This window comes from Oncorhynchus keta, chromosome 12 (assembly GCF_023373465.1).
Source record: "Oncorhynchus keta strain PuntledgeMale-10-30-2019 chromosome 12, Oket_V2, whole genome shotgun sequence".
Lineage (NCBI taxonomy): Eukaryota > Metazoa > Chordata > Actinopteri > Salmoniformes > Salmonidae > Oncorhynchus > Oncorhynchus keta.
This window is the reverse complement of record NC_068432.1, coordinates 4,491,406-4,507,415: the sequence shown is the minus strand read 5'-3', so window position 1 is coordinate 4,507,415 and position 16,010 is coordinate 4,491,406. Positions and strand designations below refer to the sequence as shown.

At 41.1% G+C, this 16,010-nt stretch overlaps 1 protein-coding gene across 1 annotated transcript in view; it reads right to left on the bottom strand.

Annotated features, from left to right (window-relative positions):
* Positions 1-11,902, bottom strand: part of LOC118391648 (solute carrier family 22 member 2-like) — a 127,625-nt gene extending 115,723 nt beyond the window's left edge. The window contains exon 1 of the mRNA XM_052457618.1: positions 11,556-11,902. Coding sequence (XP_052313578.1) covers positions 11,556-11,648 — 93 coding nt within the window. The 5' untranslated portion in view covers positions 11,649-11,902. The remainder of the gene's footprint in view (positions 1-11,555) is intronic.
* Positions 11,903-16,010: the final 4,108 nt, after the last annotated feature.

Below are 16,010 nucleotides of genomic sequence, written 5' to 3'. Positions count from 1 at the left end.
CCTTCAGCGTGGGGATGGTACCAGGTTTCCTCAAGAGTTCAATCTTGGTTTCATCAGACCAGAGAATCTTGTTTCTCATGGTCTGAGAGTATTTAGGTGCCTTTTGGCAAACTCCAAGTGGGCTGTCATGTGCCTTTTACTGAGGAGTGACTACCGTTTGGTCACTCTACAATAAAGGTCTGATTGTTGGAGTGCTGCAGAGAAGGTTGTCCTTCTGGAAGGTTCTTTCATCTCCACAGAGGAACTCTAGAGCTCTGTCAAAGTGATCATCGGGTTCTTGGTCACCTCCCTGACCAAGGCCCTTCTCCCCCGGTTGCCCAGTTTTGTAAATTCTTATTTACAATGACGGCCTAGGAACAGTGAACTGCCTGTTCAGGGGCAGAACGACAGATTCAGCTCGGGGATTCGAACTTGCAACCTTTCGGTTACTAGTCCAACGCTCTAACCACTAGGCTACCCTGCCGCCCCAGAATGATGGAGGCCACTGTGTTCTTGGGGACCTTCAATGCTGCAGACATTTTTTTGGTACCATTCCCCCGAACTGTGCCTCGACACAATCCTGTCCTGGAGCTCTACAGACAATTCCTTCGACCTCATGGCTTGGTTTTTGCTCTGACATTCTCTGTCAACTGTGGGACCTTATACAGACAAAGGTCAGTGCTTTTCCAAATCATGTCCAATCAATTGAATTTAGCACAGGTGGATTGTAGAAACATCTAAGGATTATCAACTGAAACAGGATGCCCTCAAGCTCAGTTTTGAGTCCCATAGCAAAAGGTCTGAATACGTATTGCTTATAAGGTATTTATGTTTAGATTGTTTTTTTTTTAACATTTGCAAACATTTCTGAAAAACCTGTTATTATGGGGTATTGTGTGTTGATTGCTGAGGATTATTTTTAAAATACGTTTTAGAATAAGGCTGTAATGTAACAAAATGTGGAAAAAGTAAAGGGGTCTGAATACTTTCCGAAGGCACTGTAACTAGCCCCATGGGTGATCCAAGCTGGATCCAAGCTGGATTCCTTCCTTGTTTTTTAAATTGGAGATGACTACATTAGACACTTTCATTGTGTGTTATGGTAAGCATTTCACTGCAAGGTCTACCTACACCTGTTGTATTCAGCGCACGTGACAAATAAACTTTGATTTGATTTGATATGGAGTGGATCTGATGTTATTTTAAGCACTGTAGATAAGATGTTAGGTGCTTACATTTGTCATATTTCACACATGTACAAGTGAGATTTGGAAATGTGTTTTTTGCATATCCCACTCTTTAAACTTCATTCCTTGACAAGAGTCACTAGAGACTCAATGCAACAAGAGGAAAGAACACATTTAAAACTTTGCTTGTTATGGTGAGGTTGCAGAAACAATGGAATGGAGAGAGGGGTCAGAGATCAGCCATTATTGATGGCGACCCTGGAGCAATTAGGGTTAAGTGCCTTGCTCAAGGGCACATCGACAGATTTTTCACCTAGGGGAATTGAACCAGCAAACCTTTTGGTTACAGGCCCAACGCTCCTAATCGCTAGGCTACCTGCCACCCTGTGATTCGTCAGTGGGCACGTCCCAAATCACACCCTTTTCCCATAGTGCACTAGTTTTGACCAGACCCCTATGGGCCCTGATCAAAAGTAGTGCACCACATAAGGAATAGGGTGTCATTTGGGATGCCACCAGTGACTTTTTATAGTGCCAGCGATGCAGTTTGGGTATGGGTCTAACTGGCCAAAGGAAGTTTTTCATAGAAAGCCTTGTCTAATAATGTCTTTGTACAATAAAATCCACAAGCATGATATCAGATGATCAGCACTTGCACTGCACAAAGTCATGGTACTGTAAACCCTTGAAAGCTATTTTTTTATGTACGCTAAGCAAGGATGTCAATGGCCTAGAACAGTAGTCCCCAAATTTGTATAGTCCCGTACCCCTTCAAACGTTCAACCTCGAGCTGCGTACCCCCTCAGCGCACTCTCAAATGTTGTTTTGTTGCCATCATTGTAAGCCTGCCACACACACACTTTACGATACATTTATTAAACATAAGAATGAGTGTGAGTTTGTCACAACCCAGCTCGGGGGAAGTGACAAAGAGCTCTTATAGGACCAGGGCACAAATAAATAATAATCAATCATTTTGCTCTTTATTTGACCATCTTACATATAAAACTGTATTTGTTAATCGATAATAGTGAATAACTCACCACGGTTTAATGGGAAGGGTGTGATTGAAAGGATGCACATAACTCTGCAATGTTGGCTTGTATTGGAGAGAGTCTCAGTCTTAAATCATTTTCCACACACAGTCTGTGCCTGTTTTGAGTTTTCATGCTAGTGAGGGCAGATAGGTACAGTGCGTGGTTGCAAAGGGCATCAGTGTCTTAACAGAGCGATTTGCCAAGGCAGGATACTCTGAGAGCAGCCCAATCCAGAAATATGGCAGTGGACATTCAATTTTCACAGAACCGCTTGTTGCAATATCGATGAGGCTCTCTTGTTCAGATATCGGTAAGTGGACTGGAGGCAGAACATGAAAGGGATAACGAATCCAGTTGTTTGTGTCATCCGTTTCGGGAAAGTACCTGCGTAATTGCACACCAAACTATATCACATTTGACATTGTCCGTCATCCAGCTATAACGCATAGAATTCACTGGCTTGTATTGAAGCAGTAATTGTTTCAGAATCTCCTGCCATGTCACTGATATGTCATGAAACAGTGTTGTTTGACGAAGACATTGTCCGTATAGTTTTTTGGCCTTTTCCCCCAGGATTGTCCCAGCCATATCCGCAGCAGCAGGAAGAATTAAGTCCTCCTTATATCGTAGTTCACCATGTAAAACGCTTCCAGCCCCTTCTTATTAATGGTATCTGTTGCTTTTATACATGTTTTACTACTCAAAAATCATCTTAATTCTCACTCAAACTCCCGTGGATAATTTTTCAAATTGGCATGCTTTCTTTCTAAATGTCTGCACACGAGTGAAGGTTTCATAGAGTTGGGAGATAGTACTTGAACTTGAACATATAACACACTGTGGCTGAGGAAAGGCACAACTCTCAACATAAGTGAACCCAAATCAATGTAGTTCTCATCCTAATTGCACCTCTTCATTGGTCCAACATCCCTGTCTGTTGTTCTGTGCTTTCCCGGGTAAGTGGGCAGTAGCTCTTCGGCTGCATCAGATTCACAACTGTCAGTGTCCATACTAGCTGGGCTAACAACAAACGTAGAATTACTGATGCTAGCATTGGACGTGCTCGTGGAAGCAGAGCAACTTGTGTCATCGACAGGTGCAGGTGTAGTACCGCTGGTAGTAGCAGTAATACCAGTAGAGCTGGTATGTGTCTCTATGGACGCGGGCCTTACTTTTTTTTGTTTGACCATTTATCCATTATCGAGCAAACGGAATGAGCAGCAGCTACGTTTGGCTACATACGGACCGTTAGTGGAATTCCAGTGAGCGAGTAACGGTAAATACGATTGGATGTTAATTATTTGACTAGTCTACCTCTATTTGACATTGTGTTGTTATTTTTCTGAACACTAGATGGTTTCATTTGGGGGATTTTTTCCAGTGAAACGATGCTACACAGGGGAGAAAAAAACCTCACCCAAATGTCTAGCACCGTCGGAAAATATAAATGGATGGTTTGAAAATGTGAAGATATTCCCAGTTTGGGAATATCTGGCCTAGAACATGAAATATGCCATTTCAAGTGAACTTGAGTCAGTCTCCCCTTGTGAATCTAACAATTACACCCATGGTTGCAGTGGTAGTTAAAGAGTCTGGAGGCTTGCAGCTGAGACAACACCTGGAATCCCTCAGTAGCACCACAATCTCTGATGAAAAACAAATGTCAACGCCCGGCACACTCCAGGACGCCACAACTGTTTACCCTGACTGACTATTGGCTAATGCCAAGTCCCCTGCTGGCCCCCTGACTCTTTCAGAACCATAGAAATTGACCCATATGACTCATATTTTGAGGTAAAGTAAGGTTGTTGATGAGCTTTTAGTGAGTTATGAAAATGTATAAATATATATGTATTATATAGTATTATAAATTGATATTATACTGTATTAAAGCTTATTATATTGATATAATTTGACCCCCACAGTAAGCTATTGTCTTGTTAGTAGCCTCATCATAATGTGGGTGTTGAAAAAAGTACAACAGATATGACAACATAGACAGTCTGTCCTGTGTCATGTAGCAAAAATGTATCAGGTTTGTTTGGGACTTCTTGACAGAGCAGAATTATGTGGTAACGGTCACAATTCACAATGAAAGCATGGCAGCACGCTACACTTCATTCATTCAACACTAGGCTACTTTCCCATGCGAGAGGGCCTCACCACTTCAAATTGTATAATAAATGGAAAGTGAACAGAACACCTAATAGATTCAGACTTTATGGGTGTTTGGGCTAACAAACAGCAGCCATAACAAAGTGGTGTGTCTGGCACACTTCAATACATTTTGAAGCATGAGCTGGTGGACAGTTGCAACACAATCTCACATTCAATTTGTGCAAATATGTACAAAAAGTATTTCAACAGATCTAGTGCATTTTTGTGTGGCTTAATTGGTGCGAAAAGACACATTTTTGTGCGACTGAATTTGTCGAAAAATACACCAATTTCCACTTCATTCATAGGAAAATGATTTTGGGGGTGAAAAACTTCGGAACAATCTTTTGAAAGTTATTCAAGCAATGCACAATGTGCAATGGTCTTCTACACTGCCTTTTTTGTCTCCCACATGTATTTATATAAAGAAACAAATGGGTTAACAGCCCAATATTGTTAATCAACCAGGTTGTCACCAAAATAGTTATAATATTATAGCATTTCATTTTTTTTACATTACTCCATTTTCTTCTAAATACTTTTAATATAAGGTCCTCACTTTTTAGTGTACATTACACCATTTCTTTCGTAATGGCATTTTATACAAGGATATTAAAGGCTATTTTATACAAGGATTGTTCAAAGAAGCCACCCTTTGCCTTAATGACATCTTCACATGCTCTTGGCATTCTCTCAACCAGCTTCATGAGATAGACACCTGGAATGATTTCAATTAACAGGTGTGCCTTGTTAAAAGTTCATTTTTGAGCCAATTAGTTGTGTTGTGACAAGGTAGGGGTGGTATACAGAAGGGAAGTAAGGAACCAATATACACAGGCAGTTATGAAAGCAAAGGCTAGCTTTGTCAAACAGAAATTGGTATCCTGTTGCACAAACTACAAAAAGCTCCGGGACACTGTGAAGTCCATGGAAAATAAGAGCACCTCCTCCCATCAGCCCACTGCACTGAGGCTAGGAAACACTGTCATCACCGATAAATCCACGATAATTGAGAATATCAATAAGCATTTTTCTACGGCTGGCCATGCTTTCCACCTGGCTACCCCTACCCCAGTCAACAGCCCTGCACCCCCCACGGCAACTAGCCCAAACCTTCCCCATTGCTCCTTCACCCAAATCCAGATAGCTGCTGTTCTGAAAGAGCTGCAAAATCTGGACCCCTACAAATCAGCTGGGCTAGACAATCTGGACCCTCTCTTTCTAAAATTATCTGCCAAAATTGTTGCAACTCCTATTACTAGACCTCTCTTTCAACCTCTCTTTCATATCGTCTGAGATCCCCAAAGATTGGAAAGCTGCCGCGGTCATCCCCCTCTTCAAAGGGGAGACAGTCTAGGCTCAAACGGCTACAGACTTATATCTATCCTACCTTGCCTTTCTAAGGTCTTCGAAAGCCAAATTAACAGATCACTGACCATTTCGAATCCCACCGTATCTTCTCCGCTATGCAATCTGGTTTCCGAGCTGGTCGTGGGTGCACCTCAGCAACGCTCAAGGTCCTAAATGATATCATAACCACCATCGATAAGAGACAATACTGTGCAGCTGTATTCATCAACCTGGCCAAGGCTTTCGACTCTGTCAACCACCACATTCTTATCGGCAAACTCAGCAGCCTTGGTTTCTCAAATGACTGCCTTGCCTGGTTCACCAACTGCTTCTCAGACAGTATGTATCAAATGTATCAAATCAAAGGGCCTGTTTTCCGGACCTCTGGCAGTCTCTATGGGGGTGCCACAGGGTTAAATTCTCGGGCCGACTGTTTTCTCTGTACACATCAATGATGTCGCTCTTGCTGCTGGTGATTCTCTGATCCACCTCCACGCAGACAACACCATTCTGTAAACTTCTGGCTTTTCTATGGACACTGTGTTAACAAACCTCCAAATGAGCTTCAATGCCATACAACTCTCCTTCTGTGGCCTCCAACTGCTTTTAAATGCAAGTAAAACTAAATGCATGCTCTTCAACGATCGCTGCCTGCACCTGCCCGCCCGCCTAGCATCGCTCCACTGGATGGTTCTGACTTACCTAGGTGTCTGGTTAGACTGTAAACTCTCCTTCCAGACTCACATTAAGCATCTCCAATCCAAACTTAAATCTAGAATCAGCTTCCTATTTTGCAACAATGCATCCTTCACTCATGCTGCCAAACATACCCTCGTAAAACTGTCTATCCTACCGATCCTTGACTTTGGTGATGTCATTTACAAAATAGCCTCCAACACTCTACTCAGCAAATTAGATGCCGTCCATCACAGTGCCATCCGTTTTGTCACCAAAGCCCCATATACAACCCACCACTGCGACCTGTATGCTCTCGTTGTCCGGCCCTCGCTTCATATTCGTCGCCAAACCCACTAGCTCCAGGTCATCTATAAGTCTTTGCTAGGTAAAGCCCCACCTTATCTCAGCTCACTGGTCAACATAGCAGCACCCACCCGTAGAACGCTCTCCAGCAGGTATATGTCACTGGTCACCCTCAAAGCCAATTCTTCCTTTGGCCACTTTTCCTTCCAGTTCTCTGCTGCCAATGACTGGAACGAATTGCAAAAATCACTGAAGCGGGAGACTCATATCTCCCTCATTAAATTTAAGCATCAGCTGTCAGAACAGTTCACAGATCACCACAGTTCTCTGCTACCAATGACTGGAACTAACTGCAAAAACTCTTACCTCCCTCACTAGCTTTTAGCACCAGCTGTCAGAGCAGCTCACAGATCACTGCACCTGTACATAGCTCATCTGTAAATAGCCAAACCAACTACCTCATCCCCATACTGTTAATAATGTATTTATTTTTGCTCCCCAGTATCTACTTGCACATTCACCTTCTGCACATCTATCACTCCAGTGTTTAATTGCTAAATTGTAATTATTTTGCCACTATGGCCTATTTATTGCCTTACCTCCCTTATCTTGCCTGATTTGCACACCCTGTATACAGACTTTTTCTATTGTTTAATTGAGTGTATGTTTTTTTTATTCCATGTGTAACTCTTTGTTGTTGTTTGTGTCGCACTGCTTTGCTTTATCTTGGCCAGGACGCATTTGTAAATGATAACTTGTTCTCAACTGGCCTACCTTGTTAAATAAAGGTGAAATAAAAATCTAATAAAAGCACAGATCACATAACTAGACGTTAGCTGGACGTGATCCCAACCCTGCCATCAGTGTAGAAGAAGAAAGTGAAAGCTGCAAAAGGGAACCAGGGCTCATGCGTGGAAAAGTGAGCTCTAATGGCCGTTGTCATGAAAGCCTAGTAGGCCTCTGGGCGGAGGCAGTAGGCCTCTGGGCAGAGGCAGTAGGCATACAATGCTGGCATATACCTTGTTACAACAGCTTAAGTATATAACATGATTGACACAACCGTAATAATCATCATGAAACGACCTTGGAAGTGTCGTAAGTGCAAGCCAACATAATACATGATTTTACATTAACCTGTTTAACTGCAATGATATTGATAGTTGATCATAGTCCTGACTTGTTATAGTTGCAAATACCATGCAGGTACACCAGGGAAATTAAAACCAGGCAGATTTTTTTTGTAAGACTTCTGTTTCCCCACATTTATTGATGAATTAATTCCCCAACGTGAAAATGCATCCCCAATCAAATATCTTCATCTTAACAACAAAAAAATCCAATCTGGCAACCTTCATAAAATCCGACATTGCACCACACCAGTATCCCAAAGTATTAAGCAAAAACAAGAATGGAAAAGAGCATTGGCATTAATAATCAAAAATAGAAATGTGAAGCTACTATATTATATGTATTTCAGTGACAACCTGGTTGATTAACAATATTGGGTTGTAAACACGCGTGTTTGTTAATATAAATACGTGTGGGACACAAACAAAGAACACCATTGCCCAAAATGCGTTGCTCCAAAAACGTTCAAAAGATTTTTCCGAAGTTTGCCCCCTTAATTTTTCAAATGAAGTCACACATAAATGTATGTATTTTTCTACGAATTAAGTCACACAAAACGCACAAGAATGCACAAAATCTGCTGAAATACTTTTCGTACATATTTGCAAGAATTGAGTGCGAGATTGTGTTGCAAAAACAGGTGTCCCTGTGCGCACACACACACACACCAAGTTCCCTCCTGGCAACTTCAGACTGCAGGCGTACACTCAAAATGGACATTATACACGATGAGCACATCCAAATGAAGAAACTCTCTTGGCACTGTCACTGACCGTGAAGAGACCTGAGACTGAGCCCCTGTCAGTCTGCCCTCCATATTCGCTGCATAGTTCTGCTGCGTAGCCTCGACAAATACCTTGCATAGCCTACAGTAGCTTAAAAAGTCTAACAGCTAGGTCTACATGACGAGAGGCACGTTCAGAATAGGGGGGGAACAAAACATCTGTGTGTAAAAGATACTAAGGACCTTATCCATGGTGCTTTATTAACAGTATTCCCCCCTGGCAACTATCCTTCTGACGATTGTAGGTTAATTATCTTGTGATCCTGGAGACCCTCCAAATTTTCTACAACACCGCTATTTTGCAGCCCATTATAATCCAAGATGAAACCTACAGCCGTCCACTAGATTGAGTACCCATAACCCGTAGACTAACAGTAGGTTAAAGTGGGCAAGTGAAAGTAAATTAGACTATAGCATATCGGCATTATAGGCCTGTCGGCCTATCCAACAGCTGCGAGAGGAGAGAAGCAGGGATTTTAAGTGTCTGTGGAAGGAGAGGCAACTCATGGATCACTCCTACAAAGCAGCATATAGGCGCCATTTAAATATATTCATGGGTGGATTCTCCCATTCTTGAAATAATCATTGATCTAAATATACAGTATATATTAGATCAATGATGAGCGCAATATCTCCTTTCACACATCTATCGGTGATGTCTTCAAGGATGGGACGAATGAAGGATGCACAGGTTATCTCAAAACAGGGGCATAGTCTCGATTATAGGCTTGCCTTTGTCTCAGCTATACCGCAAGCTTAGGCTACTTGATCATCATATAGAGGCTATTGTCAACTCTAGACCTATAACAGGCTATGATAATGGACCGTAAAATTACTGTCTCAGACGTGGCTATGCAGGCTGCAAGGTGTCTTCCATCACAATGGTTCGGGGGTAGCCCGAGAGCCAGACAGGGACTCACAATTCTTCTCGATGCAATCTGTGCATTCGGCTACATTAACAAGATAATAAACCTAGACCTATGAGGCTACTTCACTGGAAATGTACATAAAAGACCATGCCATTTTGCACAGATTTGTAAATTAACCTTTCGTTTCAACATAATAGGCTAGGCCTAGCTGTTAGACTCTCTATGCAAAGTGTTGGTATAGGCACAGGGGATTGAGGATAACGTTGTAGCGAATTTGAAGGGCAGCCTGCAGGGACCGATGCACACAACTCCATGTGTTCCCAGTCAGTGACAGTAAGAAGAGAGTAAACTCCATTTGGTGGCCGGACCATGGCCGTTAGAATGGCATAGCATTACTTTGGGGATATCTGGTGTGTGTGTGTGTGTGTGTGTGTGTGTGTGTGTGTGTGTGTGTGTGTGTGTGTGCGTGCGTGCGTGCGTGCGTGCGTGCGTGCGTGCGTGCTCCAAGGACCACATTAATTTACCACTTTATTGTATAGTGTAGGCAAGGCTAATCTCCCCCCAAACTGAAGTGGTAGCATCCAAATGAACCACATACTTAGAAAGCATCAGTTTCCCCAGCCACACCAATAAAAATATATATATTTTACAAACGATTCAAAATTAAATTGAAAACGATTAAAATCTCAATTTTACAGTGTAGAAAAATTTGAATTTTAAAACAGTTTTCCATTATTAAATTTGAACAAGTGGATCAGAAAATGGAGAACTTGAGAAATGTAAACTAATATTCTATTATTCAATTTGAAGGAGTGCATTAGATCATTAGACTGGTAAGCATTACGTGGATCCCCATTTGTATACATTTTGGTATTATTCCATGGCAAATAGCCATCTGAATTCACAATTAGGGTATGTCCGCTGTGTCATCACAACTTTTGGAGATATTTCAACAACACAATTTTGTGATAAGTTTATCATTTTTTTTGCAGATATATTCCAATGAGATTAGATTTATAACTTGTTTTTAATATACAAGAAGCAACGCTTTAAGACACACACACACACACACACACACACACACACACACACACACACACCCCAACTAGCCCCTGTTTATAACTGTAATTTAGAAAATGACTAGCCCAGTTAGCGCTAGTTTATGCTAACTTGCTAGCTAGCAACTTCACTAGCAGTAAATGCTAGCCAGCTAGCTAGTTAGCATAATATGCTAGGAGTACTAGCTAGCAATCTTATTTCCAGATCGTCTGAGGTAAAATACATTAAAAAAGATAACACAACTTAATTTCAGTTGTAAATGTTTCCATTAGTGACGGATAGCTTTACAGTTAATGCAACTTTATAGCCTTTTAGCTATTTTACAAAGTATTTGATGTCATATAGCTAGTTAGCTACCTACATTTTTAAGAGAGAGCTTTTCAATTGGCATCTCTTCCCCTGTTTTCAGTGACAAGTGGGGACTGGATAAGGTGTGAGCAGTGCAGGATGTGGGCTCATGAGTTGTGCTCCAATTTTACTAGGGATAGCTTTACTTGTGACCTACAGGTACAAATTACAATTGTGCAATAGCAGAGCATAAGAGAGTTGCCACATCAATGTAACACTGAGTTAAGCTATTGTTATTAAATGTTATATTCCAATGTCATTTAATGGTTTTATTTATATTCCATTCCAATGATTTACCCCGGTAGAGGATTATGGCATAGGGTTTCACACAAGTGTGTTAAAATCCATTTAATCAGTTTTACTTAGAAATTCTTTTTTTTTAAATGCCCCTTTTCTAAAACAACATTTCATGAAAAAACAAAGAAAGTGTAAACTGTAGCCATCTATTTCCCTTTATAGTTTATTTGCCTAACCACATACCAATTTTTTTTCCAAACGTTGCTTTTTTTTGTGTCAGCAATTAGACATTGTTCTTAGGTGGGGCTAGTTACCCCCTAGTACCCTATGCGGTGGTGCCAAATTAGGCTAGATGAAAGACATTAGCCCAAACGCATTATGAGGGTAAAGCAATCCTATTTCGACATGAGAAAAAATACATGGGAATACATTTACATACCCTCGAAATAGTTAACGGTGTACTGAAGTCCCTTCCACCGACCAGTCGAAAACCCCACGGTGAGGGTCCATTCAATGTCACGGTGTGGGGCATTGCTGATCTATAAAAAATAATATCCGTAAGAACTGGGCGATAAACTGGGCGAAATAACTAGGTCCACTACCTAGGAGCTGCTTGGCAACACTGTCTGTCGCAAAACTTTCTTCCCTACTTGATTCAACCTTAGATAATGATGTCGTCTCTGACGTGTGATGGGGATTTGCACGGTGAAGACGCTTGACTGCCCGCCTCGTACAGAGTTGACTGAATGGGAGGGACGTGAGTGCAACGAAACGCTTGCCTGACGACTCACCCTGAATTTAATTCCGCTGCTCCATCGATCGTTACAAAGAAACGTCAGTTGACCGGAGTGATGTGGATGTGTAGCCAGGCAAACGCGGCTCTATGGAAACAAGTCCACTCTTTATAGGTTGAGGATGACAGACACTCTAGTCTAGAAGTACCTACTGTATTTTTTTAACTAAAGAAAAGTAAATGTTTGGGATGGCTACTATAAAACAGTTCCCAGGGTCCAGTTAGGTGTGTGTGTGTGTGTGTGTGTGTGTGTGTGTGTGTGTGTGTGTGTGTGTGTGAGATTGTGGGACAGCATTATTTGTTCAAAACACCACCATCACCATTACTCAGACTACGGAGAGAAAATCCATTGTGGACTATAACCTATCCAGATAAAGCAACTGAACAATAGATGGAACTGAAAAATGATCATGTCAGCAGCTGACATTGATTGAAAAAAATGACAATGTGGATACATTCAAAAACACACCATGTCAATTTATTGTGGGATCATCTGGTCTCTTCCCTCATTTCCTCAGGCGATTATACAGTGACTCACAGAGTATGATTTCTGTGTGTGAGTCTATGACCTCATAGACATTCCAGCATGGCTAGGCTAGCCCTGTCTCCGAACAAAACAGACATGGGAAGTGAAGATGAGTCTCAGTGTATACTGGTGAATACTATTGAGTCAGAGTGAGTCAGAGGGAAACATATCTATCTATACCTGCCTCAGAGTATACAAGGGACTGATGTAACTGATGTCTAATGATAACATTTGGAATGGTATCGTACGTGTGTGCATGCTTGCGTGCGTGAGTTTGTCTGTGATCACAACCGTTGGCAGCATTTTGCTGTTCTGTCTCTTTTCTCAATCAAATATGATTCAATGGGTTTGAAAGGTATACACACTGATTAAAAGGAATGCGATTGTCAATGAGAGCCTCTCCAACCAAGTGTCCTACATACTAAGGAGCCATAGTACACTTGTAAGAGACTGAGATTAGTCATTTGTGTTGCAACCTGGAGCTGTTCAGCTCTATCGCAATGCCAGTGTCTGGAGAATCTCTGTCAATGCAAGTGTTGCACAAACTATTGGTCAACAGCCTTTCTGTTTCTAAACAATATATGTAAATTATGCCCATTCTTCTCTTTTAAACACAGTTGAAATGTCTCAACACCCCCAGTTTAAGGATTTGTCTATGGCCTGCAGATGTACAATAGGTAACATTTTCGGTAAAGTAAAAAATCGAAGGTTTGTCTTTGTGTCTCAGCTTATTTGAGAGATGTATGTCGCCAGCGTTGCGGATGCTTCGTGGTACAGTATGAGACAGTACTACAGACAGTGAGAACAATGGTGGCACTACAAATTCACTGTCTAAAGGTCCCATAGGGAAATTAAAACTTTTATGGAAATGATGCAGTTTAATTCATGTGGTTAGAAAATGCTGAGTGGAACATTAGAAGCAGATGTAATGGTTTGACAACCACAGAGCCAAATTATTTCTAGTTAACCTCAGTTTATAGAGTAGGTCTATACAATGTGCCCATCAGCCACGACTCGTCAGGAGAGTGAGTTATGGTGAGAGTGACAATGAATAGGAATGTGATGATGGTAAAGATGAAAATAAACTATTTGCAGCTTTTCCCTGCCTGCTGATGGTCAATTTACTTTGCAATCCATCACTGTATTTGAAGAGTTTCATTTCAAAATGTTATATATCAGTTTTCAGAAATATTGGTAAATGAGCTTTTATTGTTTAAAGACATTATGAAAGATGTGTGTGTTTTTTCACTATCTAATCATGGCATGGGGTTGATCAATGACAGACATGTATTTGCTTCAAACCTATCACTTCCCACTGGGAACACACTGGTTAAATCAATGTTGTTTCCACATAATTTCAACTAAATAATAAAGGACATGATTTAGGACATCAATATTATTTATATTTTTTTACAATAATATGAAATCTGTTTGTAAAATATTTACATTTGACATTTTAGTCATTTAGCAGATGATCTTATCCAGAGTGACTTACAGTAAGTGCATTTATCTTAAGATAGCTAGGATGAGACAGTGCATTCGGAAAGTATTCAGACCCCTTAACTTTTCCACATTTTGTTATGTTACCGCCTTTTTCTAAAAAGTATTAAATCATTTTTATCCCTCATCAATCTAAACACAATACCCCATAATGACAAAGCCAAAACAGGTTTTTAGAAAACGTCGCTAATTTATACATAGAAATACTTCATTTATATAAGTGTTCAGACCCTTTGCTATGAGATTTAAAATTGAGCTCAGGTGCATTCTGTTTTCACTGGTCATCACTTGAGATGTTTCTACAACTTTATTGGAGTCCACCTGTGGTAAATTTAATTGATTAGACATGATTTGGCAAGGCACATACCTTTCTATATAAGGTCCCTCAGTTGACAGTGCATGTCAGCGCAAAAACCAAGCCATGAGGTCGAAGGAACTGTCGTAGAGCTCCAAGACAGTATTGTGGTGAGGCCTAGATGTGGGGAATGGTACCAAAACATTTCTACTGTAATGTTCGTCGTCTTCCTCTGATGAGGAGTAAGATAGATCGGACCAATTTCCAGCGTGGTAAGTGTCCATACTTTAATAAGAAAAACCGAACACTACAAAATACAAAACAAACAACGTGAAACAAACAAACCAGACCCGTGTGGCACAAACACAGAAAATAAACACCCACAACTCAAAAGTGAAACCCAGGCTACCTAAGTATGATTCTCAATCAGGGACAACGATTGACAGCTGCCTCTGATTGAGAACCATACTAGGCCGAACACAGAAATCCCAAATGATAGAAAAACGAACATAGACAACACACCCAACTCACGCCCTGACCATACTAAAACAAAGATATAATAACAGAACTAAGGTCAAAACGTGACATCTACAACATTGAAGGTCTCCAAAAACACATTGGCCTCCATCATTCTTATTTGGAAAATGTCTGGAACCACCAAGACTCTTCCTAGAGCTGGCTGCCCAGCCAAACTGAGCAATCAGGGGAGAAGGGCCTTGGTCAGGAAGGTGACCAAGAACCTGATAGTCACTCTGACAGAGCTTTAGAGTTCCTCTGTGGAGATGGGAGAACCTTCCAGAAGTACAACCATCTCTGCAGCACTCTACCAATCAGGCATCTATTGTAGAGTGGCCAGGCGGAAGCCACTCCTCAGTAAAAGGCACATGTCAGCCCACTTGGAGTTTGCCAAAAGGCACCTAAAGACTCTCAGGCCATGAGAAACAATATTCTCTGGAGTGATGAAACCAAGAATGAACTCTTCAGCCTGAATGCCAAGCATCACGTCTGCAGGAAACATGGTACCCTCCCTACGGTGAAGCATGGTGGTGGCAGCATCATGTGGTGGCAATGTTTTTCAGCAGCAATGACTGAGAAACTAGTCAAAATCGAGGGAAAGCTGAAAGGAGCAAAGTACAGAGAGATCCTTGATGAAAACCAGCTCCAGAGCGCTCAGGACCTCAGACTAGGATGAAAGTTCACCTTCCAACAGAACAATGACCCTAAGCACACAGCCAAGATAACACAGGAGTGGTTTCGGGAAAAGTCTCTGAATGTCCTTTAGTGGACCAACTAGAGTTTGGACTAGATCCCGATTTAACATCTCTGGAGATACCTGAAAATAGCTGTGCAGCGACACTTCCCATCCAACCTGACAGAGCTTGAGAGCATCTGCAGAGAAGAATGGGAGAAACTCCCCAAATACAGGTGTGCCAAGCTTGTAGCGTCCTATCTAAGAAGACTCAAGGCTGTAATCGCTGCCATAGGTGCTTCAACAAAGTACTGAGTAAAGGGTCTGAAGACTCATGTAAATGTAGTATTTACGTTTTTTCATTTCAATAAATTTGCAAAAAAATTCTAAAAAAAAAGTTTTTACTTTGTCATTATGGGCAATTATGTGTAGATTGATGAGGTTAAAAAAATATTTCAATCAATTTTAGAATAAAGTTGTAACGTTACAAAATTTGGAAAAAGTCAAGGGGTCTGAATACTGCACTGTACCTGTCAAATATACAGCATAACATTCCATTCCAGCTAAAGAATGTATATATATATATATTTT